Source organism: Anabrus simplex, chromosome X (genome assembly GCF_040414725.1).
Source record: "Anabrus simplex isolate iqAnaSimp1 chromosome X, ASM4041472v1, whole genome shotgun sequence".
In the NCBI taxonomy this organism is placed as follows: domain Eukaryota; kingdom Metazoa; phylum Arthropoda; class Insecta; order Orthoptera; family Tettigoniidae; genus Anabrus; species Anabrus simplex.
In genome coordinates this window covers 163,684,707-163,712,464 of record NC_090279.1, presented here as the reverse complement: position 1 = coordinate 163,712,464, position 27,758 = coordinate 163,684,707, and the positions used below count along the sequence as shown (strand labels likewise).

At 38.6% G+C, this 27,758-nt stretch overlaps 1 protein-coding gene across 1 annotated transcript in view; it reads right to left on the bottom strand.

Moving 5' to 3' along the window:
• The window catches only part of LOC136886744 (fatty acid synthase), a 198,915-nt gene that overhangs the window by 104,400 nt on the left and 66,757 nt on the right, over window positions 1–27,758 (bottom strand). Inside the window, exons 11-16 of the mRNA XM_067159548.2 lie at window positions 27,252–27,444; window positions 20,124–20,353; window positions 15,433–15,698; window positions 7,536–7,680; window positions 1,175–1,291; window positions 607–715 (exon numbers count right to left, since the gene is read on the bottom strand). Coding sequence (XP_067015649.2) covers window positions 607–715; window positions 1,175–1,291; window positions 7,536–7,680; window positions 15,433–15,698; window positions 20,124–20,353; window positions 27,252–27,444 — 1,060 coding nt within the window. The remainder of the gene's footprint in view (window positions 1–606; window positions 716–1,174; window positions 1,292–7,535; window positions 7,681–15,432; window positions 15,699–20,123; window positions 20,354–27,251; window positions 27,445–27,758) is intronic.

Below are 27,758 nucleotides of genomic sequence, written 5' to 3'. Positions count from 1 at the left end.
TTCAACTCAGTTAATTTATAAATGTTAGGTTCTTCAGCCTGCCAGAACTGATTTTGAATAAATAAATTTACAAACTACCTGAAAAAGAAAGCTTACGATAACAGAATTTTATTTACAATTGGCTTAATGTCACACCGACACAGATAGGTCTTATGGCGATGATGGGATAGGAAAGGCCTAGGAGCGGGAAGGAAGTGGCCATGGCCTTAATTAAGGTACAGCCCCAGCATTTGCCAGGTGTAAAAATGGGAAACCATGGAAAACCATCTTCGGGAGTAACAGAATTATTAAGTTGTTTCTTTTCTTTGTTTTCTTTTTCAGGTAGTTTATAAATTTATTTATTCAAAATTTGTATTGGCAGACTGAAGAACGAAACGTAACAGTTATAAATTTACAGTAATTGTGCCATCCATTTGGTTGCTGCATTCCAGATAATCTGTCTTCTTCATATTTAATTTCCCCCTGTTGTCAATAAAGAGAGATAGTCCCTACCGGCAGACATTGTACACTCTGAAAACTTTATCTCACCAGAGACGTGTCTGAGTACAGTCGATCAAGAATAGGTATAAAAATATTAAGCAAGACACTGCCAGATAAGTCTCGTACCTTTCTTGGGGATATATGTAGCTCTGTTGAACTTGACATTCCGGAAGTGTACGTTGCAAGATGTTCCTAAAACTTGCTGCATCTCAGCCACGGTATTCCACACTAAGTACTGTAATTTAAAAAAAATAGTTATTAAGCATAAGTTTATGAATATAGTCATATATAGAAAGAAAGGAACAAAGCCCACCCGGTGGCCATGATCATTAAGGCGTTGAAGTCTAAATGCGCGGTTAGACGGTGCGAGTCCCGTTGGTCGAAAAAAATTTCACCATCAGAACATTGGCCGACAAGGTAGGGGAGGTGATGGTATACAATTTCTAATCACTAGATTGCGTGCCAAAAGCCTGGATTAAATTCCAAACCTCTCCGCAGTGCTCATATGGAGTGAGGGCATTTGACACTGTTGTTGGTGATTTACCCATCTTTCTACATATGACTTGAATTACATTTGTTTGTTCCTTTCCATTACCTACTTTATGAATACTCTGTTGTACTTTAGGTCTAAAGTTTGGTCTTATAAACATCAAAATCCAAATCTGGAGGTTCAAGCTATTTAAACGCTACTTACCAAGTATCCCGTAGCAGGAAACAAGTTGCGTCCATCAATTACGTGACCCTTATAGAAAGAGTCTCTCCTTTCATTTACGTTTATAATGTAGTTGTCAGAGCCACGGTTGAACCTGGTCTGTAGAATGAAACGACACAAGACAATTAAACATTTACTGTATATAGCATGGACTCCTCAAATACAAGAAACTAGGAAGGATAGAGGGTAAAGGGTAAACATAATTCCATGCCATAACCAGAAGTATATGTGTAACATAACTGTTATTACTGTATGTTACACACAATATCATACTTTGTATGACAAAATATCTTACAACCTCAGGGGCAAGTCTTCCGATTTATTATTTGATTTGTCACTTGTTTATTACTTTCCATTATTTATATTGATTTGCTGGAATCCTTTTCTCCTTAAGTGTTTGCACTTCGTTCCTGGTCTTTTGCTACTTGAACTCATCTTTATCTTATAAGAATAAATTGGCAAGAGGATCCACCTTTTCAATACAATATATCAAGTAAATGATATTACATAAGTCTTGTGACTAGTTTCAGCCACTTAGTGGCTATCTTCAGCCAAATAAAAACTAAACAAATTATGTGAAAACTAAAACATATATATATATATACCATTTAACACTAAAAACTTCATCTCTGGTCCGTATTGAAAGGAGATAACATACAATAGAGGGAAATTTGATTGATCCACCTTTTTTTCAATACACAATATGTTGTTAATATGATCACAACATTTTTATTCAGTACAGGTTTCGGTGTCTATGGAGACCATCATCAGCCGAAACAGGTCGTATGAACAAAGATATACAAGTGATCAAGTTTTTAAACATTTGTTAATATATTCACTTTCATTTTATACTTTGACCAACAAGCACATAACTTGTTAATATTCTTTTAAGCATTATATTTTTACTTCATCCTGTTAATGATATACATACCTGTATATATTTGTTCATATGACCTGTTTTGGCCGATGATGTTGTCCATAGACACCGAAACCGGTACTGAATAAAAATGTTGTGATCATATTAACAACATATTGTGTATTGAAAAAAGGTGGATCAATCAAATTTCCCTCTATTGTATATACGGATATATATATATACCAGACAAAGACAATGTTGTAGGAATAACTATAACATTGAAATATATATAACTAGCAAGATACCTGTGCTTTGCTACAGTATTATACTGAAATTTATAATCAAATGCTTAACATTTTATATATAATCCACCAAAATTCGCGATCTGACGGCAAAGTTCCTCCCATTTTTCAATCTTTCTTTCCAGCAATTGATTTCATACTTCCCGGGCTAGCTCTAGGTATTCTGCCTGGTCAGTTGGGTCCCTAAATCTTTGCCATCTTTTCCTATAAGCCTTTTTAATATGGATCAAATCCTTGAGGAGATCCGGCGTGGTGTCGTATTGGGTGCTTTGGCGGTACTGAACCCGTGGCCGGACTGCATTCATAGTCATTACCCGGCCAGGACTCATTTGCAGCGCGGTCCACACATTTTGACGACAGTTCAGAACGTTATTATTATTATTATTATTATTATTATTATTATTATTATTATTATTATTTGAGTGGGTGATATTAGTTGTTTTTTTTTTTTTGCTTTATGTCGCACTGACACAGATAGGTCTTATGGTGACAATGAGACAGGAAAGGCCTAGGAATGGGAAGGAAGTGGCCGTGGCCTTAAGTAAGGTAGAGCTCTAGCATTTGCCTGGTGTGAAAATGGGAAACCACAGAAAACCATCTTCAGGGCTGCTGACAGTGGGGTTCGAACCCACTATCTCCTGGATGCGAGCTCACAGCTGCGCGCCCCTAAAGTTTCATTTGAATTTAGGTTGTTGTTATTATTATTATTATTATTATTATTATTATTATTATTATTATTATTATTATTATTATTATTATTATTATTATTATTATTATTATTGATGTTCTGGACCCCGCAGCAAGATGCAAGACTGCTATTTGGTGGTAGCACCATTGTCGCGCGTAGGCAAGTGCGCAGGATTTCTGGCGATACGAATGATATACTTCCGTGCATTGTTGACCTTATTATAGAGGTGAACAATTGCACAGTCAATATCATTCCTATCGTTTATTTCAAATATGTTTAAATTTTAATTTATATGCCAGGAGAATCTACTGTAATCTAACTTTAAGTTCTCCAAAGGAAAAGATGACTCTTGAAAACAAACCCAGGAAAGATTAAAACTGATTGGTTTATGATCAGAATCAAGTACATTATGAACATTAAAATCAACTGGTCTCAACTTCTTTTTCACCCCCCCCCCCCCCCCGCCATTAAGTTGATTCCCGCCACCCAAAAAAAAAGAAGACCGAGCTCGATAGCTGCAGTCGCTTAAGTGCGACCAGTATCCAGTATTCGGGAGATAGTAGGTTCGAACCCCACTGTCGGCAGCCCTGAAAATGGTTTTCCATGGTTTCCCATTTTCACACCAGGCAAATGCTGGGGCTGTACCTTAATTAAGGCCACGGCCGCTTCCTTCCCACTCCTAGCCCTTCCCTGTCCCATCGTCGCCACAAGACCTATCTGTGTCGGTGCGACGTAAAGAAAAAAAAGATGTGTTTCTTTATGTTTAAAGAAGATTCCATTCACGTCTGTTACCTTCAGTTTTGAGATATAAGTATCCCCATAAAAATATTCACTTTCTCTCACTTCCTTTCACACTCACCCCCTTAAGTGAATTTTCAAGAAAAATACTTGTTTCTTTATTAGTAAAGGATCTTCTATACACCAATTATCACGAATGTAACATCTTCAGTATTTTAGATATGTGTCCTCATAAAAGGAAATTCAACTCCTTTTCACCCCTGCCCCCCAAGATGATTTCCCCCAAAAATGTATTTTTCTTTGTTTTTAAAGGAGATCCAAATACCAATTTTCACGTCTGTAACAACTTTAGTTCTTATTAGATGTAAGTATTCTCATACAATTAATTCAATTAATTTTTCAATTCTTTCACCCCCCCACCCCTTCATTGGATTTTCTGAAATCAAAGTATTTCTTTACTTTTAAAGCAGATTCCAAATACCAATTTTCACGTCTGCAACATCTTTCATTTTTGAGATAATAGTATCTTTATACAAATAATTCAACAAATTTTTATTCTCCCCCCCCCCCCAAGTGGATTTCCGAAAACACAAAAAATACTTATTTCTTTATTTTTAAAGGAGGTTCCAAATACCAAATTTCACATCTGTAACATCTTCAGTTTTAGAGATATCAATATCCTAATAAAAAGAATTCAACCCCATTTTCAGTCATTTTTACCCCCCACCCAAGTGGTTTTCCCAAAAACAAAAAAATACATGTTTCTTTATCTTTAATAGAGATAAAAATGACCATTTTTCACTTCTGTAACATGTTAAGTTTTTGAGATATACTGTAGACATGCTCATTTCAAAATTTCACCCCTTTTTAGTGCCCCTTAAGTGGAGTTTCCGAAAACAAATCGCCTATGTTTCTTTACTTTTACAGGAGATTCCAAATACCAAATTTTACGTCTGTCACATTTTATGTTTCTGAGACATATTGTAGATACAGTGTTTCTAAAAATTCACCCCATATGTCACTCCTGTTAAACCCCCATTAATTGGATTTTCTAAAAATAAAAAAATATGTGTTTATTTTTAAAGGAGATTAAAATACCTGTTTTTCAGGTCTGTAATATCTTCATTTTCTGAGATATAAGTATCCTCATTAAAGTCATTGAACCCCTTTTTCACCCCTCCTAGTGGGATTTTCCCAAAACAAAAAAATATATGTTTCTTTTTTTCAAAGGAGCTTCTAAATACCAATTTTTACATCTGTAAACTTTAGTTTTGAGATATAGATACACTCATTTTAAAAATTCACCTCCCCTTTTCACCCCCGTAGCAACAGAATATCCAAAAATCCTCTCTTAGTGAGCACCTACATTGTAATATAAAATGTATCTTCAAAATTTCATTTCTTTATGTCCAGTAGTATTGTCTCTGCGATGATGAATAAGTCAGTCAGCCAGGACATGTTCTTTTATATATATAGATAACAAAAATTAAGGTTATGATTATCTTGTCACAATATGATGTCTTTAAGTTGACTTAGGACCTCAGGCAAAGAAATGAATCTTTAATGTCTTATGTAGAACAAGCACTGACTTGCTGGAGGAAGCAGGCAGGCCATGTAAACAAAGGAGTGGATAGGGAACAAGTACTGACTTGCTGTAAGAAGCTCCGATATTAGAGATTTTGAGGTTACCTTGTTTGATGCCCAATATCTATCTTGGACATGACTCCCAGAAAATAGAAGAATTATTGCAGAAAATTATATGATACCATGGAGATATAGCAACCAAATTTTGTGTTGGTGTAGACATGGTAAATAAAATTATTCAGTGGAATAAACAGATGCAATAAACCATGGCATACCGTACTCCTATGTAAACTCTATAGAATAGAATAACTGAGGACTACAAACTAACTCGAATGGTTGAGTGCTTTCTGCAAAACAGAAGGTTTTTTTTTAATTTCACGACCAGCAGAGCAGATGGAGGAATGTGAAGAATTATATTCCACAAGGAAGTGTGCTAGCTTCTCTACTTTTTAACATCTATACTGATGATTTTTTTTTTTTTTTGCTAGGGGCTTTACGTCGCACCGACACAGATAGGTCTTATGGCGACGATGGGATAGGAAAGGCCTAGGAGTTGGAAGGAAGCGGCCGTGGCCTTAATTAAGGTACAGCCCCAGCATTTGCCTGGTGTGAAAATGGGAAACCACGGAAAACCATTTTCAGGGCTGCCGATAGTGGGATTCGAACCTACTATCTCCCGGATGCAAGCTCACAGCCGCGCGCCGCTACGCGCACGGCCAACTCGCCCGGTCTATACTGATGATCAGCCCTGCCTGCAAATATGAAGAGTTTTATTTATACAGATGATCTTGCTCTACCAGTTCAAGAGGCAAGTTTTGAAGATGCTAAAGACAAGCTCTCACATCCTCTGCAACATCTAGGTGATTATTACCGGGAGAACCAGCTGAAACCAAATCCATCAAAAACACAAGTCTGCACCTTTCACCTCAAAAAAAAAAAAAAAAAAAAGCAGGCGTCAAGGAAACTGCAGGAGACCTGGGAAGGTACACAACTAAAATACTGCTTCACTCCCAAATATTTAGGAGTAAGTCTCGATCAAGCACTCACCTACAGAACACACTGCTTGAACATCAAAAGGAAGGTATCAGCAAGGAACAATATTCTTCAGAAACTATCGGGTGCAACCTGGGGGACACAGCCTTGTACGTTACAAACTTCAGCTACAGGCCTTTGCTATTCAGCTGCAGAATATGCCTGTCCTGTCTGGTATAGTTCCAGCCATGCCGATCAACTGGACTTTGCCTTAAATGAGACTTGCAGACTCATTAAAGACTGTTTGAGGTCTACACCACTTGAAAAAGTGTACTGTCTAGCAGGTATCTCACCTCTAGATATACTTTGTGAGTCTGCAACCAGACTAGAGAAATCTAAAGCATTGAACTTGAGGACCCACAATACCCTATATGGATATTAAGCAGCAATCCAAAGGCTTCAGTCAAGAAACAACTTCCTTCCTTCCTTCCTTCATTAATTCATTACCTTGTCTGCAAGTTATGCCCAACTACATGTTCTCCTCAGAATCTGAATGTTGGCACCAAGGAAGCATGTGAATTGGCAAGACACTGGTCACACTATGTTTAAATTTTATTTCTGTAGGGTAGGCCCATGTGATGTGGTATTACCCAGTTTCTAGAAATGATATGCTTGTAGTACCAGTTTTTGGATGTATTTTATTGTAATATTCTTGATGCTATATGTTATGTTTCTGGCACGACTAAATAAGATAAAACAGACTGACTCAATTTCACCCAAGTAAAAAGGAAAAAATCTGTGCCAGGGAAAACAAAATTGTGCCAACAGTTGACCACTTTCCCCTCAGAAGAAGTAAGTTAAACCCCTGACAAACAACTTTGGACTAGGTTCACGATTTGTGCGACAAGGGAGTAAATCAGCACATAACTAATATTCTTCATAGACTTATAGCAGGAAGAAGAAAGGCCTGCAAACCACCAAAGAAACACATCTAACAGGAGAAATGTGCAGCAAATATATCTTGAGGGCACATAGTCATCAGAATTGAAAAACAGAATATTGGAAGAAAGTTATTTTTTCTGATGAAATTCACTGTATTAATGTGTACAGGGAGGTTCAAACATTACCACATTCACTCATATCTTAACACTTTGTACATAATACTTTCATGGTGTTATTAAGACAATAAAAAAATGTATTTACCTTGTTCCACTTATCATAGACATACCACTGCTGAGAGTGCTGCCATTTGATGAGAGGAGCAATCATGGGTGTACCACAACTCACGGGATATTGTACTGCAGGGTACAGCTTCGTAAGGTTCATAGCAACACCGCCCTCATACAATCTGGAAAATAGAAAAGAAGGTTCTTTCTCAACTGAGCTAAACAGACAATTGTTTATTTCTTTTTCTTTTTATTTGTCTTTTTATTGGTTAGTATTATGGCCGGTTTCTGGAATGACAGATATCTGTAGATGCATAGTGTTCAGTGTCATAACATGGTGATACGTTTAAAATGAGTTTCCAAAACAACAGTTATCGGCTTCTTTCTTCACAGTTATCTGCGCAATGACTGGTAACTACAGCAAGTGTTGTAGTTACCTCTATGTTAGAACTGATTCCAACAAATACTGATATGACGCGCCATTCCATACTGTTTTGTGCAAGGTCTTATATTAGTTTCCTAAACATTAGTAAGTGATAATAAACTGTTTGTAACATATTTACAGTCATTCATTATGGTTTTAACGTGCTTGGGTGTGCTGGAGTTGACAATACTTTGGTCAGTATGTTTACTTCTACGTTATCACTGGCTTTAGTTACTGATTCCACTTGTATGGTGTCATCTGTCCCAGCTGTTTTGGTTACAATCTCCTCGGAGTATGACGCCTCTACTGTAAATATGTCTTCTAATACGGGAAATGAATCGTCAAATAAAATAGAACTTGAATCAAGCGGATTTTCATTGGGCTCAAATTGATGCTTTCAGTACTGCTATCCCACCAACAATTAGTGAACACCCAAGCTGAAATTATGGAGCATTTACCATTAATATTTACAAGTGTACTAAATAATAAATATTTTTGGTACTGGTATGCATTTAATATAAGCCCGCTGAATAATCATCGTCATCATCATCATCATCTATAGTTTCCAGCTGTTAGCCAGGTCTGCTTCCTGCTGAATAATAAATACTGATATTTCATTGCTTTTCTTAATGTTATTATATCCTTTAACCAGTGATGTGAGGTCTCATAGACTCCCAATAAACATAAAACATTTGAACTTCTTAAATTAAAAATATGCCTTTGCTGGCAGGACCTAGTGTTTACAGTGCACTATGTCTTCTGGTATAGGCTAGAGCAATTTTGTTACTTTCATAGATCTGTCTCTGTCTTATCATTGGCTTTGACAATATGAAAGTGACTGAGGTACGAGCGATGCTAGTAATGCCAATTCTTATGCAGCCAGTCCCTGCAATGAATGGTGTGAAAATGTTGCTCATAGGGTTGGTTGGTGTATGCATTTCAGTGGACTTGGCAGACTGATTTGTAATAGCAACTCTGGCTCAGTGAGGAAAGCAACGGGAAACTACCTCACCCCTCATTTCCCTAGTACACCTCTTCAGTGATGCCTAGGCCATCTATGACAGCTGATGTTAGAGCTGTTAAGGATCCCACCAGCGGCATCGCTGACGGACTGAACATACATACATACATACAAATTAAAAATCTTGCATGGAGCTGTAATTTATGTTACCTTCTTGTCTGTACCAACACACTTCACACCCTGGGTCAGGGTTAGCTCGCTACACTCGACTGAAATTCTCAAATGAACTTCACGTTAGTAGTTAGTATTTTTGTCAATACATGTTATGTGGGCAGTGTAAGTGAACCATCTCAAATGACTAGTCCGTTCCAGTTATTAAGAACTACAAATCCTCAGTTCGAGGAGTAGGTTAGGGAAATACTAGTGAAAAATGTAGTGATATGGCTATTTTCTTTTGGCTATTGGAGACTGCAATTTGTAACTCTTTCGTGTTGTTCAATTTGTACCATAAAAGCCCAGGGAAAAAAAAATGGAATTCTTGAAGGGTTTGGCATCTGATCAGGTGAAATTACATGTCAAAGAAGAATGTTAAATGGGTGAGTTCCCAGGGAGATATGAGCAGGAACGAGCAACATTAAAAGTGTTTCTACAAAGACAGACTGTCAACCGGAATTTTCAACACAGTGATTTTGGCTTGTTTTGAATTGTTATCAAACTAAAATTTTTAGACTAAGAGGTCCGCAACCTCACCATTAGCACTTATTGTTTCATTTCCATCCGTATCATTTATTTTATTTTATTTTCTTCTTAGTTTTAGCACACTTTTTGGATTCAATTATGTTTTATATTAACCTTTTTTCACTGAATTTGTCTCAGCGAGTTATTTATTGCTCCATCTAGTGATGTAAATATTGTTATTGTTTTCATTTCCGTCATGTCCCTTTTGTTTTTTCTTTTGTTCCTTCATTATGTTTTTAGCAAATTTTTAGCTTATATTATGTAGATTACTCTAACCCCCCTTATTTCATTGAAGATGGCTCAAACAAGTTGAAACATGTTCATCTAATGATGGAATTATGTTTTGTATTGAATTAGAGGGAAACATTTAATTTTTCCTTTCTAAAGACACTACTCTTTGGTTGGAAATCACCCAGAACAAATCGAGCTGCTTTCCTTTGGAATTTTTCCAGTTCTTGAATCAAGTAATCTTGGTGAGGGTCCCATAAACTGGAACCATACTCTAGTTGGGGTCTTACCAGTCCTCATAACCATGTGCAGAAATCTGTACCCTTTATTTACAATCCCATTTATGTGATTACCCCAATGAAGATCTTTCCTTATATTAACACCTAGGTACTTACAATGATCTCCACCGGGTGAGTTGGCCGTGCGGTTAGGGGTGCGTGGCTGTGAGCTTGCATCCGGGAGATAGTGGGTTCGAATCCCATTGTCGGCAGCCCTGAATATGGATTTCCATGGTTTCCCATTTTCACACCAGGCAAATACTGGGGCAGTACCTTAATTAAGGCCACGGCTGCTTCCTTCCAACTCCTAGGCCTTTCCTATCCCATCATCGCCATAAGACCTATCAGTATTGGTGCGATGTGAAGACCCTAACAAAAAAATATCCCCAAAAGGAACTTTCACCCTATCAACACAGTAATTAAAACTGAGAGGACTTTTCCTATTTGTGAAACTCACAACCTGACTTTTAACCTTGTTCATCATCATACCATTGCCTGCTGCTCATCTCACAACATTGTTAAAGTCTTTTTGCAGTTACAATCTTGTAACTTATTTATTACTCTATACAGTATAACATCCCACTAAAAGACTTATCTCTGATTCCAGTTCATTACTCATATCATTTTATATACAAAAACATAAGGTCTAATAATACTGCCTTCAGGAACTCCCCTATTAATTATTACAGGATCAGATAAAGCTTTACCTACTCTAATTCTCCAAGTTCTATTTTCTAGAAATATAGCCACCCATTCAGTCACTCTTTTGTCAAGTCCAATAGCACTCATTTTTTGCCAGTAGTCTCTCATGATCTACCCTATCAAATGCCTCAGATAGGTCAATCACGATACAGTCCATTTGACCTCCTGAATCCAAGATATCTGCTATATCTTACTGGAATCCTATATGTTGAGTTTCAGTGGAATGAACTTTCCTAAACCTGAACTGCCTTCTATTGAACCAGTTATTAATTATGCAAACATGTTTAATATAATCAGAAAGAATGCTTTCCCAAAGCTTACATGCAATGTACGTTAAACTGACTGGCCTGTAATTTTCAGCTATATATCTATCAACTTTTCCTTTATACAAAGGGGCTCCTATAGCAACTCTCCATTCATTTGGTATAACTCCTTCATGCAAACAATAATCAAATAAGTACTTCAGATATGGTACTATATCCCAACCCACTGTCTTTAGTATATCCCCCAAAAATGATCAATTCCAGCTGTTTTTCTTGTTTTTGACTTTTGTATTTTATTGTAAATTCTGTCGTTATCATACGTAAATTTGAATACTTCTTTAGTATTAGTCACCTCCTATATCCGGACATTATCCTTATATACGTATTGTATTGAACAGGTGGTTGTAAATAAAAGGATTTTATAATTTTAATATACTATCTTCAATACAGTTCTATTATGAGATTAATTACATGTAACATTATCCTTGTAACCAGCAATCTTTACATACTGCTGACTGAATATGTCTGCCTTTTGAGGATCCTTGCCTTCATACTCCACTTGTTCATTAATGATTCTTGGAATGTCCTTTTTGGAACCTGTTTCTGCCTTAAAGTATCTATGCATACCCTTCCATTTTTCACTAAAATTTGTGTAACTGCCAATCATGCTTGCCATCATGTTATTCTTAGCTGATTTATTTGCTAGATTCAATTTCCTAGTAAGTTCCTTCAATTTCTCCTTACTTCCACAGCCATTTCCAACTCTATCCAAACTGCACCTCCTTCTTAGTCTCTTTACTTTCTACTTTCAGGCCCTGCAGTATAAGAATAGCATGCCTGCCTCTCGGATGGAGGCCCTGGGTTTGATTTCTGCCAGGTCAGGCATTTCTACCTGGATCTGAGGGCTGGTTTGAGGTTGGCTATGCCAACATAACTATAATTGAGAAGCTAACTGACAATGAGATTGAGGCCCCTGTCTAAAAAGCCAAAATGACAGCCGATAGGTTTTGTTGTACTGACCACGTCACCTTGTACTGCAGGCCTTTGCGCTGAGTAGCCATGGGGTTGGTTTGTTTGTTTCTATCTATAATCATGGCCCATCTCTCTAGAAGTCGTGAAGACCTTTGAAGAGATGTAAACATTTCTACTATCAATAAACTTCACACTAGGGATAGCATCATTAGCTCTATGTCTGGCCATCTTTGCTCTAGAAATTAGCCTGGAAATTATTTCTTTTGCAGGCTGACTGAACACTAGACCACATATCCTTCTCCAGAACAGGTAGTCTAATTTCTAAATTTCTCATCGTTCTGACAAGGAAACAAAGATGTTCCTTCTGAATAAGCCAAACAAACAAAGGCCATCTCTATATACACCGTGGAAGTCCCTGAAGTCATGAATGTAAGGATTGCCACAATCCATAACCACAGTACTAGCTGCAAGGAACAAGGTAAAATGGGGTCCACCTATTCAATTCATAGGTCGCTACTCGATTCTGAGGATACGTTTTTCTCTTGCATATCTTCTTAAAGTCTGTTGGCTCTGTGGAGATGTCACTGATGACTGATCAAGCCAATCTTCGCATGAAACATGCAGCCATACAGGTCACATCTAAAGGTGGATTGAGGACGCAGTTGAATCTGACGTAGTTTCCGCTTTTCACAGGTTTCAATTTCTTGTCTCAATGTGCCTGCTCAAACAGTGAGACACCTTCTGCAGTAGCTTTGCGCCAAAGAACACTATTTTGTGCAGTTGTTGCCCAGGTGTTATAATTTATGTTACGTAACCATTTATGTTGGTGCTATTCATAGTCTTCTTAAGCTGGTCTTTATAACATTTCAAAGGAGCTACTTGAGGCCTTTCGCCATGACCATTCTCACTGCAGAGAAGTTGTTTAGACAGTCTGCTGTCATTCGTACACTGGATGTGACCAACCCATCTAAGCCGATGAGTGATGATGGAAAGCTTCTATGCTGTTCACATGCACCTTGTCAAGAAATGCCACATTGCTTATGTAGTCATCCCATTTGATGTTCATGATGGATCTAAGATTCTGCTGATGGAAGTGTTCCAGTTTCTTTATGTCACAGTGATAAAGTGTCCAGGTTTCACACCCATTCAATACATTAATGCCTCACACAATGAAATTTTATGAAAATCTGTTGTACTGTCACTAAACATTATTTTCACAGTACTAGTTTCAACCCTTTGGGTTAAACACTTTAAAAAAGCTAAGTCCTTGATGAAAAATATTGATGATGTCTAGCTGTCACAAATATAATACCGTACATAATATAATGTTTGTTGCTTTAGTAGCACCATGTGATACATTGTGGAATCTATCTTGTCTATGATTAATATTAAACTTGTAGTAACAGTGAATAGTATACTTAAGAAATTTACTTAAGAAATTAAACCAATGAATGCAGTGGCCCTGTAATTGTTTGAACTATCGATATGGATCAAGGGTTCAAATCCAGAAAAGATATCTGGAAAAAGAAGAAAAAGATATTGCATGTTATATGAGACTTACCCCCCCCCCCCCCCCCCCCATCTCCAGCAGACTACAAAGGTATCTTCCACAATCAGCAGAGCTTGCCACACTGATTGCTACATTCAAACCAGGGGTACATTACTGATTGCAGAAGGATCACTTCTGCCAAAGTCATTGAAAATCTTCTCAATCCCACTGTAGTTCATGCAATAGTAGTTTACAGCATTAAGCCAAGTCCCCCAACATGTTACAATGGGCTGAGGCGGTAAGGATAGTGATGGTGCCTCTTCTTTAAAATTTGAACTCGATGTGGTTCTTGGCATTAGCACTATATTTATCCATCTCAGGGAAGTTCCTTCGGACCTCTTCAATCACTCTATATAGGGCATGTGCAGGACACGTTATATGCATCATTTTTGGATACACTATTTGAAGACCTTTCGCTGCTTTTACTGTGTACAAAGTAGCATCCATTACAAAGATGAGCACATTCTCTCGTTTTACTTTACCTGGCCAGAACAAATTCATTGCAGTGTCGAAAACAACAGTGATGGAGGAGTTGTTCAACTTGTCCAACACCTCACTCATCAATAGAAATGTTTCTCCAGGCTGGTTGTGTTTAAGGGTGCCTACAATAACATTTGTCACATATCTACCATCTACGTTTGTGGTTTCATTTATGGATACCCATATTTTGTACTGCCCACACTATTTCTTATTTTGTTCATTATATCACTGTAACAGGAAGTCAGATAGTTCTTTCTTAACGTGGACTCAAGAGGGAATGGGATAAGTCACGTACTTCTTTAAGATCATTCGTAAACTAGGTACTTCTACTATATATAAAGGAATGTTTGATAAAACCACCATTTTACAAAGATCTTTAGAGTTCTGAGAAAATATGCTCCCCGAAGTAGATGAGCTGCTGAGCGGTTTCTCAAACAGCAATTGCTGCCTGTTTTCTGCTGCTAATTGTCTCTACACACAGCTTTTGTGTTTATCAGTATTGCAATTGTGTTGCACTGTGAAACTTTTCTCAGCCATAATTTTCATCTCACACAGTTTACAATATAAAATATATCAATCATTACTAAAATACGTTTCACTGAAATTTTTAAGGAAACTTTGCAACCTCGCACTATCAGAGCAGTTTACTTTAGGTATCTTGAAACTAGACTGAACTATTTATTAGCAGTACAAACGGATAGTGCCAAGGGGGCATAGATAATTTGTGGTTGATATTCCTTTCTACCACTCTGCAGAACAAGGAAACTGAATGTAGTCTATCAGGAAGGAGAGGAAGAAAGAGAGAGAGGGAGAAGTAGCTATGTGTTTCTTCCTCATGAATAATGAATCATACTTCTAGCATCTCAAACGGGCTCGTGCTGTTCCAGGTGTATATCTATAGAACTTTTCACTCACAAGTTGTAACAGCATATTCCAAGTAAATCTCACTACCACCAGGTGAAGGTTGCCAAACAAACTTTCCTTCAGACAGCTGCACAAGCATTATGAAATTTCGTTTGGAACAATATATGGTGAAATGTTAAATACCACATAAATATGACTAAAAGTATGCTCTTATTCAATAATTTGGCTAAAATATGACCTAATGTTAAAATATGGCTAAATATGCATTTAAATGACCAATAAAAATTGGCTTTTTGTCTTCAAAAAGGTTGGAAACGCGCTTAAATTAACTTAATCATGGAAAAGTAAGTCAAGATAAAAATATGACGTCATAAAAATCTGAGCCCTAATGATCATTAACGTTCACTGAGCAGATACCATACAGGAAGAAGAAATATCTCTTCCTCTACAGAATAAAATGAACATGATGATTTACCTTCCAAGAGTACTGAGGAGTGCTACCACACCTTCTTCCCCATAGAGAGCTAACTTCAAGTCACCAAGCACACTCTTGGGAGATATCTCAACAGTCACGGCATCATCAGGAATTTGCTTCTTGGCTTCGGAGAAAAATGAAGCACTGATCAGGCTGTTGGTAAAATACTCCGCTGATGCTAGTTGAGTGTCTTGTATTTCCTGTCTGTTGTTCACTACAAATGAGGAAACCCATTTGTTGGAGCGAGGTTTAGGATTTGGTATAATCTGAAATGAGAGTAAAACATTGAACACGTCTCAGACAAACAAGTAACTTATTAGTAAATATTTTAAAAATAAAACACAATACAGATTACCAAGCTGGTAAGAAATAACATGGAGACAAAGACTAACTTACATATCAGTAATCTGATAGGTACCCCACTTAGCTGATTACAGAATGATGAGGGGGAGGATCAAATACAAACAGGATTTTACTTTTTATTTAAATTAATTTATTGAAAAACACAAGGCAATTACAATTTCTTTTCCCACATAGTTTCCTGCATTGGTTTTTTCCAGCATATGGGCAGCTTTTTGATGCCCCCATCATAAAAAGAACAGGGTCTTGTCACCAGCCAGTTGCGCATGAAGTTCACCACACTCTTGTCAACTTCCAATCGTCGCCCTCCTAGAGCTTCTTTAAGCGTTTCAAACAAATAGAAATCACAGGGTGATAAGTCTGGGCTGTAAGGAGGATGATCAAGTGTAGTCCAGTGCATTTTCTGTAGCTTGGAGACAGTTAGAGCTGCAGTATGGGGCCACGCATTGTCATGGAGAAGGATGTTCTGTTGAATCGGTTGGTCTCATCTTTCACGGCGATATGCAACCCTCGCCTTGTTCAACAGCTCGCAGTAGTAAGCAGCATTGATTGTGCGTCGGTCATGCAAAAAATCAATCAGCAAAATGCCTCGCCGATCAAAAAAAATGGTTGCAAGAACCTTGCCAGCTGACAGTCGAGTCTTGGCTTTCACTGGTGCTGCCTCCCCTTTCCTCTGCCACTCCTTACTGGCTTGTTTGGATTCGGGATTGTAGTGGTGGACCCATGTTTCATCACAGGTGATGATATGACTAAAAAATGCATCACCTTCTTCAGCAAACCTTGGTGTAAGCCTCTGACAGACCTCCAAACGTCTCAACTTCAGATTTTTGGTCAAAAGGCGAGGACCCATCTGGAACATACTTTACGGAACTGTAGGTCATTTGTGATGATTGTTAGAGAGCTCCCATAACTGATTCGAACTTGTTCTGCAATGTCCAATGTCGGACCATTTATATTGGTATTATTGTTCTGCAATTTCTGATTCTCTCGCCCATCGATCGCTGTCAATAATGTCTTTATCCGCACAAATGTTTTCGCCTGTAATGCTGATCCAAGGACGGCGATCATGTTGCCGATTTCCCACACGTTCTCGTCCTTCCTTGAACTTTTTATACCAGGCAAACACACACGTCCTTGACAATGTTTAATCACCGAGCTGTGCAGTCAATCTCTGGCAAATTTCTGCCACTGTAACTCCTTCATGAGCAAGAAATTTTATAATTATGCATTGCACAGTGGAGGGGTGCACCTGTTGCTCCGACATCATGAGCGTTACTGACAAAATGGCAGGAAATATCTAACAGCACCCTCTCCCCACTCCTAACGGTCCCGCCTAAGCACAGCAGAAGCACGGGGCCAGTCCTATCAACTGTTGATGTTCAGGAACAAAAATCCTGCTTATATCTGATCGACCTTCATAGATTAAATTCCTTTTGCCTTGCCTTTACCTGTGTTAAATTGATTTTCTCTTTATCCTGCACTTTCCACATCTCAAAAAATGCCTTCCACAGCTAGGAGAGCTAAGGCTGATTGAGAGAGAGAAGTCATCTATGAAAATGGCAATGAGTGACGATATGGAGTTTGTTCACATCCCTCAGTGTATTTCTAATTGTGTTTGTAACTCCTCTCTGTTTCTGCTTCTAGGTACCTGTAATCCTGTGATTTTAAAAGTGCTCTAATTTGATTTCTTCTCAACTTTCATGTTGACAAAGAATACCATTTAAGTATTTGTGTCCATAGCAGTTCATAAATACAACTATTAAAAAATATTAACGGTCACAATACCATAAAGTGATCCACAAACAATAAACACTAATGGGGATTTATAGGTTAGGAGCCTTCCAGAGCCAATAGGCAAACTTCCTGAAATAACTGTTTGTTCAGACCAAAACTTGTACAAAAGTTGGGGAACATTTTTTTTTTGGAAAGGTGCCTCAACACCCTGCCGGCCCTGTGGTGTAGGGGTGGCATGCCTGCCTTTTACCCGGAGGCCCCGGGTTCGATTCCCGGCCAGATCAGGGATTTTTACCTGGACCTGAGGGCTGGTTCGAGGTCCACTCAGCCTACGTGATTAGAATTGAGGAGCTATCTGATGGTGAGATGGCAGCCCGGGTCTAGAAAGCAAAGAATAACGGCCAAGATGATTCGTCGTGCTGACCACATGACACCTCGTAATCTGCAGGCCTTCAGGCTGAGCAGCAGTCGCTTGGTAGGCCAAGGCCCTTCAAGGGCTGTAATGCCATGGGGTTTGGTGCCTCAACACCCTACCAGCAGCCCTGTAACTGCGGCGCTGTTGAGGTCATAGAAGGTTCTTAAAATAGTTTGCAGTTGGCTTATAGATCCTCTTTTCTCAATCAATTGCTATTGGCTGATCTTTGTCAGATTCAAACCATACAGTGGGATCAATAATAAATCGTGATCTAATTTTTCTGTTGATCACTATGATGTCAGATCTGGGTGTACTCGATCTGCTGCAACACAGTGGATTTCCTCGTGCTCCTCAAAGGTTCTTCTCAGCCAGGGCTGATACTCTCTTGCTTCTGATCAGATGGTTTCTTGTTTTCTGAAAGAGTTCCCATGATGGCAGGAACCAAGGACATATGCTAACATTTCATTCTGCAACATCATCATTACCGAGCTCGATAGCTGCAGTCGCTTAAGTGCGGCCAGTATCCAGTATCCAGTATTCAGGAGATAGTGGGTTCGAACCCCACTGTTGGCAGCCCTGAAGATGGTTTTCCGTGGTTTCCCATTTTCACACCAGGCAAATGCTGGGGCTGTACCTTAATTAAGGTCACAGCCGCTTCCTTCCCCGTCCTAGCCCTTTCCTGTCCCATCGTCGCCATAAGACCTATCTGTGTCGGTGCGACATGAAGCCAATAGCAAAAACAAAAAAACACATCATCATTAGCTAACTAAAACTGCATCTATCGATCTATCAACCTATCTTCTATATCATTTTAATGTGTAATGCACAATTTAGAGCAAAATGAAGTGAGATGAATCTCCGTAGCAAGTTTTTACGACAGGAACAGGGTGTTGATAGAGAGCTGGTGAAATGGCAGGAAATGGGGAGGTTTATATTCCAGTAAAGGCATAGAATCATCAATGTTTAGGGAATATAATGTGTTGCCTCCTGTTATAAAGAACTCTAAATCGGTTATATGTTTTAAGAAAAAACTGAAGGAATATTACTCTTATACAGATATCTTAATATAATCTCTATATAACTTGCTTTAATTAATACAATAATATATTGTCCATATTTAATATCTTAAAGCCATGCAATATCTGAATATACTTCTGAAAAACTATGATGCTAACATGTTTTTTAAAAAAAGGTATGTCTTAGTTATCCAAAAATGTACTTGTCACTTTACAGAAAAAGCTACTGTATATGAAATGTAATTATTGTGTCGCCTTAAGAAAAGCAATGTACTGTATTGTCCCTATCACGAACCAGAGGCTCATGGAACCTTTTGTCACCAATAAATAAATTTTCCATAACCTCAAGTAAACAACATACTTAAAGGTATGATGCTACATGATAATGATTACATGAATCATATAAGGCAGTATAACAGTACAATATCCTTTGCATCCTTCTCTGCTAACCGTAGCCACATTCCAGGATTAGGTCCTTACTGTTTTAAGATACAGGGGATGATTCATAGGTACATTTCAGATTTACTGCCGACTGAAAATAGCGAAGCATTATACGGCCAACTTCACGTGATAGATTCAAGTCTTGCAAACAGAATTTGTTGCGAAAATTCTATAAATTTCCCTCTTAATTCACAGATGACTGAAAGACTCTCCAACAGTTTGCTAAATAACCCATACATTACACATTACATAATGCTGGTAAAACAATTAAACAAGAAATAAGTTTTCAGCTGTTGCTGCGACAGGCCACTAGTATATTAACCAAACCATTGTGGTTTGATTTTATAATGGTCCGTATTGACTACAGTCTCTACTCCAATAAATATATCTTTGATAATTAAAAGTCAGCCTAGTCAATACTCCAAGTGTGTGTGTACACACACACACACACACACGCACGCACGCACGCACGCACGCATGCACGCACGCACATACGAGGGGTGTTCAATATATAATGCAACACATTTTATTTCTCGGCCAATTTTGGTTTTAAAAAATTGGAATTTTGTCTGGGACATCTCTGAAAATTCACGCTTCGTCTCGTAGAGTTTCATCAATTTCCGATAGGTACTCTAAGTATTGACAAGGCTGATTTTTAATTATCAAAGGTGTATTTATTGCAGTAGAGGCCACTAGTAGTAATAGAATTTGGTAAAGAGTTTTACCTGGTGTAGATAATGTAGCAGCGTTAAATTAACCTCAGCAGTATTTTTGTTATGAACGGCAGCTTCTCCAGATTTCAAAATCTGTACGACTATACCATCAGCCTCATGATCTTTAGCAAATTTCTCCACATCATTAGCAGAACCAGTTATGAGGCAACTGTTATTATCGTTTGTGCTGACCAATTCTATGTTATCCGGCTGCAAAGTCTTCCACTTTTTCAAGTCAATTCCTGCAAAATATGAACAAGTCAAATATAGAGAGCAACAAACAAGAAAAGGAACATATAATAGGGCACACACAATAGCAGGTCAATGTGAGAAGATGTAGCAACAGAAAGAGGAGACAAGGCCAAACACAGAAACACAAAAGGACAGGGACAATTTCCACATCTTCATACACTGCCATCTTTGTATAGATAGGCTCTCATTAACAATCCTTGTTCTTCTACATCCATCCCTTCCAAGCCCCCATCAACCTCATTTCTGCTTCCCAGCTTTATCAGGAGGGTGGGCATCAACATCAATTGAAAGGCCACCTTGATAGTTCTTCAGTCTTGCTGCAGGAAATGTGAGATAAGAAGAAAGCCAGATAAATGCAGGAAAAGGAAAGAAATGAATTATGTTGATTTACAGGCTGACACAGATGTAGGCTGAGATGGTTTGGCCACATAATGAGAAGGGATGAACAGTATATGAGAAAGAGAGTGATGAGAAAGATAAGTGTTGACGAAAGGAGGTGGAAGAACGAAGTAGGTGAGGTTGTGGGAAAGCTATGGATTTGAATCCCACTGGTGTTCGGCTGGCCATTTTTATTCTGTACTATATTGACACCTAAGAATAAAACCCTCGTAAGTCATATTTGGATGTTCAGATCAAAGTTTAAAAGCTTTGTACGTCAAGCTGCTCGTTAATGAAATTTTAAAAAATTAAAAGTTAATTATGCTGCACTACAGTAACCAGTTAGCAAACCATATATATCTGAGTAGGCTGAATTTAGTGCGAAATACTCATTGACAGTTGATAATGAATAAATATTTTAGATTTAATCATCTGTAATAATGCTTATTTGATAAAATAAATTAACCAATGATAGATCAAGTTGTTAAATTAGCTGTTGCAATCACCTGAACAAAGTAACATTTTCAAATAAAAATTAAATTATTTCCCCCTTTATGTAATGTGCGTTCACTATACTTAAAATATAAAGAAAACCACATAAAGTATGAAAAAGTAGCTTATACAGCAACACGCATATTAAGGAAATAGTTCTTTCTTTTTTAATCTGTTTATCCTCGGTTTTTCCCTCGGACTCAGTGAGGGATCCCACCTCTACCGCCTCAAGGGCAGTGTCCTGGAGCTTCAGACTCTGGGTTGGGGGTTACAACTGGGGAGGATGACCAGTACCTCGCCCAGGCGGCTTCACCTGTTATACTGAACAGGGGCCTTGCGTGAGGAGGGGAAAATTGGAATGGATAGACAAGGAAGAGGGAAGGAAGCAGCCGTGGTCTTAAGTTAGGTACCATCCCAGCATTTGCCTGGAGGGGAAGTGGAAAACCACCTCCAGGATCGCTGAGGTGGGAATCGAACCCACCTCTACTCAGTTGACCTCCCGAGGCTGAGTGGACCACGTTCCAGCCCTCATACCACTTTTCAAATTTTGTGGCAGAGCCGGGAATCGAACCCGGGCCTCCGGGGGTGGTAGCTAATCACACTAACCACTACACCACAGAGGCAGACAAATATTTCTTAATTTGGCTATACTGTACATGCAAGTTTCTGAGATGTTATGGAATATAATTTATTGAGAGAAGAGACTGAAATATAAAGTTTTTTTTTTCCACTTCCTGTAAAATTAGTTAAATTGGACATATGAGTTTTTCATTCTTAGGTGTCGATATATGCTGAACACAAACTAATAAGTTGAAAGTTCCTTTCAAGTACAATGCTGTCATGAAAATTTAATATTCATTGAATTGGCCCACAAAGGGCAACAAGTGCGCACTCCACAGTTGAGCTGGCATAAGTTCCAGAAATGTACATCAGATCCTCTCCAACAAACCAGATATGACCTAGGCCACCATAGTTCAATGGTAGAGCATCCGATGTACAATCAGAAGGTTGTAGCTTCGGATCTAACTGATGTCCGAGTGGTCATTGTCTTCTGTACTTTGCATCACTTCCATGTGTACTACATATAGTGAGCTCGACCTATTAAATTCAAAGTTTGAGTATATTCAGAGAAGTAGGCGAAGACCTGAGGATGAAGAAAAAGAGAAAGCCCAGAAAAGGAGGACATGGAGGGAAGAGGTTATTGAAGGAAATGGCCACTCCCTTATGAACACAGAATTATGGCAAGGTCAAAGAAGGAGACTGGCTTACACAGACAAGTAAACAATCATAATACTGTAAATACATAAAAAAATGTTTTCAATTTATTGCAGGTATTTATGAAGGTTAGGGGGTATACGAGCCACCATGGTTCATTATGGGTTTTGGCCAAGGACTGGGGTCGTACCCATTATGATACAAACCTAGACTGTCTGAGTACAAGGTCATCACTTAAGTCCCTGCCAAAATAGAGAGGGGCCGATGACCTAGATGTTAGGCCACTTTAAACAACGAGCACAATCATCATCATCAAAATTGAGAGTTCAAAATCCAGTAGAGTTTTTCCGATTTTAGAAGGGCAGAAGTTCGTCCACTAGCAGGCCGTTTGGTACAACACTGACATGTAAAAGATCTCTGATGACACATTTGGTGTTTACCACATAAAATGAACTACATCTCGGCCATAGATTGGTGGTGGTGGTGGTGGTGGTGGTGGTGATTATTGTTTTAAGAGGAAGTGCAACTAGGCAACCATCCTCTATATAACACTAATCAGAGAGAAAAATGGAAGCAATTCAACACTTTGAAAAATGAAGGTATCAGCCAAAGAAAGACAAAGGCCACAAAGGGCATAAAAATGAAAGACTCCCTAGGCCTTGTGTGCTCTAATACTGTCAGAGTCAGACAAGAACAAGAGGTAACCAAGGGAGGTCAAGTGAGGAGCCTGGCACAAGTGAGAACAATGCTAGGACTCAGCTAAGGGCCCCGTGGTTGCCAACCCACCGCTCCTCCCAAATTAAGAGCCACTGGGACCCCTTTTAGTCACCTCTTACAACAGGTAGGGGATACCGTGGATGTTATTCTACCGCCCCCATCCACAGGGGGATCTCGGCCATAGATCACCCAACAGAGCTCCTGTTAGTCTGCCATTTGGTAGAGTAAAACAGAACATCAAAGCTGACACACATACAGTCTAAATTACATCAGATAAAACTGTCTAGAGACAATATCTGTAAATGTACGAACTGTCCCACCATTCCAGCTATTGACTCAAACAAGCAGAGTTCATAAATGATCACTCGTAGGCCATATAGGGGCATTTTGCATTGTTTTGGGGTGTACTAATATCGCCCTCCTAATTACGCCCAACATGTTTATGTAAGATAGGTGGGAAGAAATACTCCTCATCATATTAACAGTCATTATTCAAACTGATATACGTGGTCATGAAGAATACCAATCACACCTTGCAGAGATATTTTTGCTCCTTGTTTTCCACCATCTGTGTAGGCCTTTTCTTTTCTTGTATTCTTCTTTTGTTTGTTTTATCCAGCTTATTCTCCTTTCCACATAAAGAGCTCATATTGTAGAAATATATGAACATGCTTCCCAGTTTTGTCATGTGTTCCTAGTCTTTTAACATCTTTATTCACCTTTGTCTGTTCCCTTTCCCTGCATTTATGGCTTTATTCTTTTCCTTTTCACATCAAGACTAAAGATCAGTAAAGATAACACCTCAATGAATGCTGAAGTCTGTCCTCCTGATGAAGAGTCCAATTGTCTCAGCTGCTATATTCTGCTGTTCTAGCCTGAGCATCTGTACTTGTGTTACCTGGCTGTAATACTCCAAATTAATGGGAGCACAAATTGCAGCAAGCTGGATACATTTTTAAAGTTCTAGAGTAATACTGTACGTACATAGGCTACATCTTCATTATAAACTGTTATTCCTTTCAGAAGTTAGCCTGCAAGCCTCTATGAATTAACTAAGTACCTCCGTAATCTTCTATTTGCCTCGTTTAGTCTCTCTTTTATCATAATTCAAAAATGAGTCCAAGTCTAACCATCATCACCTTTGTTTCCTCCTCCTTCTCCTACCTATTTTCCTCCGTGTCTTCTGTACTACACTCCTCAGGAATTTCATTTCAGCTGCCTGTACTCCACTCTCATTTCTCTGACCATTGTCCAGGTTTTCGCTGCATATGTCATTTCCCTTCTACATTACTTCTTTAGCCTTAATTGGTACATCATTATTCCATATTAACCTCCGTATCTGGTGGTAAAAGGCACTCCTCAGTTGTATAATTCTACTAAGCTCCATCCTTACTAGAGCCCCTAAATACCCTCATATCCATACAAAGAGATTGGTATCCTTTATTCCCAATCCCATGAATATGATTACCTCAATGAAGATCTTTTCTTAATTAACACCTAGGTACTTACAGTGATCCCTATAAGGTACTACAAGGTCCATTCATTCCATCAACACAGTAGTTAATCCTCGAACCGGTAGTGGACTAGCATCCGTATTTTTAAGCATGCAGTGGTTGCAGATGTTGAACTTGCACCTTTAAGTTTCGACTCGATCACTCAACTTGGTTGAAGCTTTCCAAAATGACGGTCAAAGTCATTCCTCCTGATTCCTCCCATTTGCACATGGTCGAGTGTAACCTCCAATTTACTGTCGAAGAGTGTGACCAGAAAACAATGTTTAATAACCCACTGCTTTGAAATAAAAGGCTTCTACTAACATTTGTTCTAGAAAGAGTGTGATTATACAGTCGAACCTTGGTGTCTCGAACCTCTATTACTCAAATTTTCAGTATTTTGAAGTACGTTAACTTAAATTTCCTGGCCGCTTGTCCTATTCTTCACGTGTATTTATTTCTCTATTACTCGAAATTCGGTTACACGAATTTCTTGATTTCTCGAAGCAAATATTTCCTCCCTTGAAGCAATGAGTACTCTGTAACTGGAATTTTGTGCAACATTAACTGTGCAATATGGCATTTGTGGGTTCATGAGGAAGACTTAACAATCTCGGCTGTGTGGTATCGACGAGAAGTTTCGATGTGAAGGGAGGAAAGGTTAACCGTAACAAACAGAAGAGACTAACGGATTTTTTCCAAAGGTGTTAACGGAGGTAAGTTTCTTGTTTCACGTCTGTATGTACTATATCCTTTCTTCTAAAACGTTACTATAATAAGGGTTATAATTAAAGTGATACCGTAAAATAGAGTTTGTTTGTATATTTTTAGGTACTGTTAAAAATAATGTATTCAGTATAAGCAAGTAGATACATGTGATTCAATGATGTGTTATGCATGCTAAAAAAACAGTATTCTCTATATCTCGAAATTTTGATAACTTGAGGTGATTCGAGATATCGAGGTTCCCCTGTACTTTGATATTTTTACTGGCCCCCGTGCATATGTTTTCATATTTGTTGTTTGGTGTTTTTCACCCTTTTAATACTTTCTTCTCATCTTTAGAAATGGTGGATATAGTTTTCACTGGAGGATACACGATGTAAAATGCTCTCATGTCAGAAAAAATCGTATCTAGTGTTTCCATGTCCCTGCTGGATAGTTTTTATTTGCATATTTAGTATAACATTTTCTCGCTTAACATGTTCATTGTTGTTGTCCCCTGCAGAAATGTCTTAACGAGGTTTTACTCTATATACTGTATATACATGAGGGGCGTTCAATATATAATGCAACACATTTTCTTTCTCGGCCAATTTCGGTCTTAAAAAGTTGGAATTTTGTTTGGGGCATCTTTGAATATTCCCGCTTCATCTTGTAGAGTGTCAATAATTTCCGATAGGTGGCAATGATATAAATAGTTTTCAAAAAGGCATCTGTAACGGAGGTGCATACCAAACAGAGAGCAGTTATTGAGTTTCTTTCCCTTTTGATGGAAAACCAGGGCATCACAGATATTCCTAGGCACTTGCAGAATGCCTACAGAGACCTGGCAGTGGATAAAAGCACAGTGAGTCATTGGGTGAGGCGTGCTTCATCATCACAACGAGGTCAAGCAAAGCTGTCTGATCTCCCACGTGCCAAATGGCCGCACACATTTGTGACGCCTGCAAAGTTGGAACGTGTGGACACCCTTATTAGAGGGGATCGACGGATCCCAGTCAAACACCTCGCTGCTGAATTTGATGTCTCTGTTGGTAATGATGACACACTTATCTACCAGTTGGATTATTCATAGCTTTGTTCCCACTGGGTTTTTCAACACCTAATGGAAGACCATAAAGTGCAAAGAAGAAACACCTGTGTGGAATTGCTTGCTCATTATGAGGCTGAAGGTGACAATTTCCTGTCAAACATTGTCACAGACAATGAGACATGGATTCATCACTCCAAGCCAGAAACAAAATGGCAATCCATGGAGTGGCGCCAGTAGAGTGGTACCATGTAGACATATATAAGGCCCTCACATTACGGTGTTAAAAGGCCTTAGCATTGAACAGAGATTATGTTGAAAAATAGGGTATTGTAGCAAAAGGATTGAGGAATAACATGGTATATTTGAATCCTCAATAAAAGCAACCTGCTTTTAGAAAATATATGTGTTGCTTTATATACTGAACTCCCTTTGTATTTACAAGAAAAGATAAAGGTCCAATAATACTGCCTTGCAAAACCCCCCTCTTTATTATTTCAGGATCAGATAATGCTTCACCTACTCTAATTTTGTGAGATCTGCTTTCTAGAAATTTTGCCACCCATTCAATCACACTTTTGTCTAGTCCAACAGCCCTCATTTTCATCAGTAACCACCCATGATCTACCCAGTCAAAAGCCTGCAAAGCCAGTCAAAACTAATGCAATCCATTTGACTTCCTGAATCTAAAATATCTGCTATATCTCACTTGAATCCTGCAAGTTTAGCGTACCATCTGCCAACATGAAATAATTTGGAGTAATAAAATTAATTTATTTTCTGACTTGGCTCAGAACATCCAAAGAATGGAAAAGGCCTTTCTCTCTAAAGAACACTTACCTACAGTGGCCAAAACTCCCTTGGAAAGAGTAGAGTTTACAGAGAAGGTCAACCCACAGTAATAGGCGGCAAGGACAGTTTGCTCAAGAGAGAGGCAGCCATCAGCATATGCACAGACCAACTCACCAGTACAGTGACCTACTATCTTATCAGGGATAATGTCCAGGGCAGTTAGAATGTCCACCAGACCAATCTGCAAAAATAAAGAATAAAAAAAAAGTAATGAAATGTCGTATGGCTTTTAGTGCCTGGATATTCCAGGACCTGCACGCTGTGATGAGGATGAAATGATGATGAAGACAACACATACACCCAGCCCCCGTGCCGTAAGAATTAACCAATTAAGGTTAAAATCCCCGATTCGGCCGGGAATCGAACCCAGGACCCTCTGAACCGAAGGCCAGCATGCTGACCGTTCAGCCAACGAGTCGGACAAAATAAATAATAATGATACCATACCCTAACTGGGGTCTTGCTAGCAGATTATATACTCTTTCCTTCACATGC